Here is a 6,894-nt window from a genome sequence, read left to right as displayed (position 1 = left end):
ATAATCATGATAATATCTATTTATATAGCACTCAACCAAACAAAGTTACCAAGTGTTTCACATGAACAAAGAAAAAGGACAATACGCAAAATAAATCTAAAAGAGCACGAGTTTTAAAGATGCGTCAGTCACACTGAGTGTTGCATCAAGTTACAGATTCTATCTGACAATGCAAATGATCCGGTCGCACTTCCCACAAAGGACAGTTATATGAGAGCTGTTCTCTGGGAACCAGCTCATACTCTAGAGAAAGGAACACATGCATGCACGTGTTTACCCGTGTGGATCCACAATGTTCTCGTGGTTATTTTTGTGTGTCGGTGTATCTTGCTTTTGTTCAGGAGGGAGTCATCTTCTCCACGCATACTCTCCTGGGGACATCGTCATTGGAGGACTTTTCCCTATTCACTCACACTCCAACAGAAGCACGATGCCCGGACCACTCTCCTGTAGGGAGTAAGTATGCTCTCATTGAAGTTTGTCCATTTACATGAATATAATATAATGAATCAATTCAGATATTCCCTCCGTCCTCTGTCAATTTTTGCAGCTATTATTTGAAAGGTTTCCTTTGGGCTCAAGTTATGATATACGCCATCCAAGAAATAAACCAGGGCGCGCAGAGGGTTCTACCCAACTTCACCTTAGGATACGACATCTATGACACATGTGGAGATGTCAGCTTAGCCATCAGAGGGACGCTCCAGTTGCTGAAGAACCAGTCGCACCCTCAGAGTTGTTTGGTACCTGCAAACATTCAGTCGGCTTTACCCGAACCCCAAACAAAGGCGGTGATCGGTGAGAGTCATTCTGAAGTATCGATCGCTGTTGCACGAGTTCTTGCTCTGTCATCAGTCGCCCAGGTTTGTCTTCTCTGTACTCGATAGTGTCGCATTAACTACGGTCAAAATGCAAGATATTTTGAATGCTTTTGTATAGTCGGAGGCCAATGATGAGATTATGGCATATAATGCAACAATGGTAGGCTGTATATTGTATTGTATATTATATTCAAATGCATCACCGTGGCAAACAGCATGCAGAACAATCGCATTATGTTTTATTCCTGTTTCTTACAGATTAGCTACGGTTCAACTAGCGAGCTGCTCAGCAGGAAGTTAAAGTTCCCCACTTTTCTGCGAACAATACCTAGCGATGAATATCAGACAATGGCCATTGCTGAGTTGGTGAATGCGTTTAATTGGAAAACAGTGGCCATTATAGGAAGTGATGACGAGTATGGAAAGTACGGCAGTGACAACCTTGTGGGCCTCTTCGGTGAAATGAAGGATATTTGCATTGACTACATTAGCATCCTGCCCGGTTACTTTGCCCAGAACAATTCACAAACCCGTATGAGGACGGCTGAGCTGGTGAGCAATATAAATAAATCATCTGCTGAAGCCATCATCATGTTCACCAAGGGAAGCAATGTTGCTATCATCCTTGAAGCAGCTATTGAATACAACCTCAACAGAACTTGGATTGCAAGCGATTCATGGTCCACCTCTTCAAGTGTCTCGGCACTGCCAGGCATCGAGATGGCCGGGAAGGTTTTTGGATTCATCTCTAAGAGGAATGAAGTGCCTGGTTTTAAAGACTATGTGATCTCAATGTTCAACGGGACCACCAACCCAATCCTCGAACATTTCATTGCTCATAATCCACTTTGTTCTAATCAGACGGAGAACAGAGAAAGTAACTGCTCGCTAACAAACAGCCAACAAGGGTCCAAGAAATGTCTGGACCTGAGCTGCTTGGCCGATAACATCGACCAAGATCAATCATTCAATACCTACTTGGCTGTTCAAGTCATTGTTGAGGGTCTTAGGAACTTGCTGAGGTGTAACAACCACCAGTGTGAACGTAAGACCAAATTTACAGCCTTGGAGGTAGGCTACAGTAAAGTGATCTTGCTAACATATTTTGCATTACCAACATGCGGTATGTCTTTACAGCAACAGTTTGATTTTTTTTAAACATATAGCCTACTAATTTGCTTGTCTTGACAGTTTGATGGGAAGATTGATATCACACTATCCTTCTGCTAAATATATAAGGTAGCAGCTTGTTAGCTCATAGCCTAGCATAAAGCAGGCACGTACCTATGTTCCCCGGGTCCTATGTTCCCCGCTTTGTTTGTGGCCGGGGAGCAGTTAGCAGAAAGGGTCTTATGTTTCCCGGTCTGTTATTTTGTCCACAATCGGTGCTAAATTCCCTATTCCCTAGGGCCTTTGTAGACCCTAACACTACCCCCTAACCCTGACCCTAAACGTAACCCCTAACCCTAACAAGATGCTGAATTAAATCCACGAAGGCAGAGGCTCATGCGACCGGGGAACATTTGGGTGACCCCCATAAAGCCCTGAAAACAGAGAGAAACAGCTAACCTGGCTCTTCCCAAACAAAAGCAACAATAACTTCTAGAGCTTAGGCTGCTAGTTAACATGTTGTACCATTGTTGTTCAACCCAGTGCAAAGACTACGTGAAGTCTTGCCATCACCATGATGTTGCTAGGAAAAGGGGAAAGCAGCAGAAATTTAGGCTAAGGAAGTCACTGCTCACAGCCAAGAATAGTCCACAAACCTCACCGATAAAACCACAACTTACACTTAACAGACTGAACCAGCGAGATATAAAAAGTGAGCTTCAGAGGTGCTAATAGGCAGATTTTGTTACCGTCTGACAGTGTATGTCCGGAGCACACCTATGTTCCCTGGGTCCTAGGTACCCCGCTTTGTATGTGACCTGGGAACATCGGATCCTTTTGGTCTGATGTTCCCCGCTTTTCACAGAAAGGGTCGTATGTTCCCCGGTCTGGTCATTAATTAATTCATTCATCTTCAACCGATTGTCTCGGGGTCGCGGGCTGGCTGGAGCCGATCCCAGTAGACATCGGGCGTGAGGCGGGGTCCACCCTGGACAGGACGCCGCTCTATCTCAGGGCACATAGAAATCAGTGCCGAATTCCCCAACAAATAGGCTTATGTAGACCCTAATACTGCCCCCTAACTCTGACCCTAACCGTAACCCCTAACCCTAACAAAACGCTGAATTAAATCAGCCCGGGCATAGGCTTTTGCGACCGGGGAACATGGGACCCTTTTTCTAGAACATCGGACCAGAGGAACTTAGGGATGCCCTCTGTATGTCTAGATGTTTCCAGTCCTTATGCTAAGTTAACCGGCCCTATAGTTACTGGAACCTGGAGACTGGTGTTGATCATCTAAATCAGGGGTGTCAAAGTGATCCAGTAAAGAGTCGCTGTGGCTGCAGGTTTTCATTGCAACCAAGCAAGAACACACCTGACTCCACTTACTCAATCACCTGAACTGTCTTCACACAGTTGACTTGTTGGATCAGGTGTGTTTTTGATTGGTTGGATTGAAAACCTGCAGCCACACGACCCTTTACTGGATCACTCTGACACCCTTGATCTAAAACTCACATCAGGAATAAGCAGCTTTTGCTTTAAACACGCAAAAATGTATTTTTTGTTATAGGCAAAATATAACCTACTTTGAACATTTTTGGAAGTTTCCTTTATAAAATATTTCCTGTTTTATGATTTGTCATCTTGCAAGTAATAAAGTCAATAATAAGAACATCTCTTTTTATTTTACATAAATGTAGTTTTGTTTATTTTTCTCTGCAGCTTCTGATGGAAATCAAGAAAGTCAATTTCACTGTGAAGACCACGCGTATTTTCTTTGACCCCAGCGGAGACCCCAGTACTCTGGGATATGATATTGTATATTGGAACATGACTACAGGCAAACAGGGCACACACATAGAAACCATTGGAGAGTACTGGCCACATGGAGAAGTCAAAGTCCGGCATGATCTTGTTAGGAATATGCGCAACGTGATGGTAAGGCCATAATGTCGACGTATACTTATTTCCCCAAAATAGTCTATGGATATCACTGATTGTGTTTTGTCCTTCAAAGGTCACCGCCTACAACTGCTCTAAGACGTGTAAACCAGGGCAGGAGTTGAAAAAGCAAAGCAAGCTGTGCTGCAACGATTGTGTCCCATGTGCAGAGGGAGAGTTTTCCGCTGAAAATGGTACGTGTTGTGAAATGTCCACTACCTCAAACAACAGTAAAAGTCTTCTGAGAGGATCCCTCATGTAGATATACCTGAGGATATCATCACATTTACGTTATAATGGAGCGTTGGGAAGGACTGTTTTAAGAAAATCATACTAAGAGCTGTAAAAAGAGCTTGATATCGGTATATCCCTTAAAGCCAGGGGTGTCAAAGTGATCCAGTAAAGGGCCGCCTCGCTGTGGCTGCAGGTTTTCATTCCAACCAAGCAAGAACACACCTGACTCGACTTACTCAATCACCTGATCTGTCTTCACACAGTTGATTTGTTGGACCAGGTGTGTTTTTGATTGGTTGGAATGAAAACCTGCAGCCACACGGCCCTTTACTGGATCACTTTGACACCCATGCTTAAAGCAGGGGTGGGCAATTCCGGTCCTGGAGAGCCACTGTCCTGCATGTTTTAGGTTTCTCTCTGCTCTAACACACCTGAGTCTAATGATGTGCTCGTTATCAAGCAGCTGATGCTCGTCACGGTTCGATCATTGTTAGACTCAGGTGTGTTAGGGTAGGGAGGAACCTAAAACACGCAGGACAGTGGCTCTCCAGGACCCCTGCCTTAAAGGTTGAATATGGAGAACGTGCAGAACACTGCCATCTAGTGCAAGGCTGCCCAACCCTGCTCCTGGAGAGCCACTGTCCTGCATGTTTTAGGTTTCTCCCTACCCTAACACACTTGAGTCTAACGGTTGTGACGAGCTTCAGCTGCTTGATAACGAGCACATCATTAGACTCAGGTGTGTTAGAGCAGAGAGAAACCTAAAACATGCAGGACAGTGGCTCTCCAGGAGAGGGGTTGGGCAGCCCTGATCTAGTGTCTCAAGATCATAGTCGCAACAAAAACAACAACAAAAAAACATATTGTGGCAGTCGGGTTGCCAGGTTGGTCGCTGAGTGTGTCAAGTGATATTTCAATACATTTGCCTAAAGAGGAAGTTTGCATTTGATCACACCTACAGCATTGTGTTTTAACCAGACCTCTTATCACCTAATATTAGAGTTATTAACCACAATGTTCAATTCAATTCAATTCAATTTTATTTACAGTGCCAAATCATAACCAAAGTTACCTCAGGACACCTTAGAGAGTAGGTAAAGACCACACTCTATGACTTATTTATGATTTACACAGACCCAACAATTTCCCCGTAGAGTACGGTGGCAACGAAAAATGTTTTGCATTCATTTGCTTTCATTTGCAAACATTGCTTTCACACCGCTGTAACGGTGTCAAGATGGTTGTCTGGTTTTCAAGCATGCAAAACAATGGTTCCGTATATATCTCACGTAACCCTTTTTCATGATGGGTATTCAAAAATATTCTCACTTACGCGTACTTCCTTATTGCCTTTGCTCACTCCACAGGTACGGAGTGCAAACGCTGCGGTCTGTCACACTACTCATCTCCACCGAGGGATGAGTGTTTGAAGAAAACCTATGAATTCCTACGGTGGTCGGATCCCTTCAACATCTTTTTGAGTGCCTTGGAAGTCTTGGGTATAATTGTTACCCTTGTGTTTGCGGTTTTGTTTACCATCTATCGTAGCACTCCCGTTGTGAAGGCCGTCGGAGGCTACTTGTGCTTCTTGGAGCTTTTTTCCTTGCTGACCTGCTTCTGCCTTACGTTTAGCTTCACGGGAAAACCCACCTCGGCTTCCTGCATGGTAGGCCTGCCTGTCTTCGGCATGGCCTTCTCCCTCTGCATCTCCTGCATTCTGGCCAATCTGCTCCAAATCTTAGTGGGCTTCAAGTTTGACCTGAACGTTGGGTCCCGGTGGAAGAAGCTCAACCAGCCGGTGGTTGTGGTGACCATCGTCTCTGGGATCCAGGTGGTCCTGTGCGTGTCATGGCTGTGCTTTGGTCCCCCAAAGCCTGCTAAAGACCCATCGGATACGACCATCCTGCTGCTGTGTGACAAAGGCCTGGTCGGATTCTTTATCGCCATGCTGTGCTACAACGCTTTCTTGGCCCTTATTTGTTTCCTGTGTGCATTCAAAGGCAGACGGTTGCCAGATCTGTACAAAAATGTAAGTTTAACCACCATCAGCATGCTGCTGTATTTAATCGTTTGGATTTTCTTCATCCCAATTTATATCAATTCGAATGAGAAGCAAAAACACTCCATTGAAAGCGCGGGCATACTGATTTCTAGCTACAGCATCCTCTGCTGTCACTTGGCCCCAAAGTGTTTCATTATGGTGTTCAGGAAGGAGATGAACAATGAGAGCGCCATCACCGCGTACATCAGGAAGCACTATGAGCAGAAGGGCATGGCCGTCACGAAATCATAGTCACGTGCGTGTTCATAAATGAGTCGCTGGGTGAGAATTATCCACACAGAAAGACGTCTTCCCGCGGTGAAATCACAGCATCCGTGACGTTTTTTTACCCTCGCAGCAAATGAAATATGGCGCGCTAATTCCCGAGCTTTAGGTTTGATTGAAACTTTCAGCCTCTTTAGCCGTTTTCAGACTTTGTGCTAAGTTAAGCTAACTGGCTGCAGCCTTTCTTTCTAACAAACAAACATCAGAGTGGGATTGATCTTCTTTTCTAACCCTCTGTCTCATAGTGAATTGTTTAAACAGGTAGGTGTTTTCACCTGCTAGGCTCTAGGTCTGCCGCACCTCCACCGGTGCCCTTTACGCTAGCTGCAGGGTCATCAGCTGGGGACCACCATTCACTGATGTTTCGCCCCTTAACACAGAACATCTCCTGGTGGCGAGGCAGTGAACAGGGATGTCTCCATGTCACCCCCCGCAGCTAGCGTTCCTCAGGAGTTGCTC

At 45.1% G+C, this 6,894-nt stretch overlaps 1 protein-coding gene across 1 annotated transcript; it reads left to right on the top strand.

The window, feature by feature from the left end:
- Positions 1–119: 119 nt before the first annotated feature.
- Positions 120–6,402, top strand: LOC310954843 (G-protein coupled receptor family C group 6 member A-like; the record flags this gene model as incomplete). Its single annotated transcript, XM_083924530.1, has 7 exons — positions 120–123; positions 342–456; positions 551–863; positions 1,080–1,892; positions 3,657–3,872; positions 3,952–4,069; positions 5,477–6,402. The coding sequence occupies 7 exons, from the start codon at positions 120–122 to the stop codon at positions 6,400–6,402; spliced, it is 2,505 nt and encodes an 834-aa protein (XP_083780656.1).
- Between the last annotated feature and the right edge of the window lie 492 nt (positions 6,403–6,894).

Source organism: Echiichthys vipera (genome assembly GCF_963691815.1).
Source record: "Echiichthys vipera genome assembly, chromosome: 12".
Classification (NCBI taxonomy): Eukaryota; Metazoa; Chordata; class Actinopteri; order Perciformes; family Trachinidae; genus Echiichthys; species Echiichthys vipera.
This window is presented reverse-complemented; position numbering and strand designations above follow the sequence as displayed.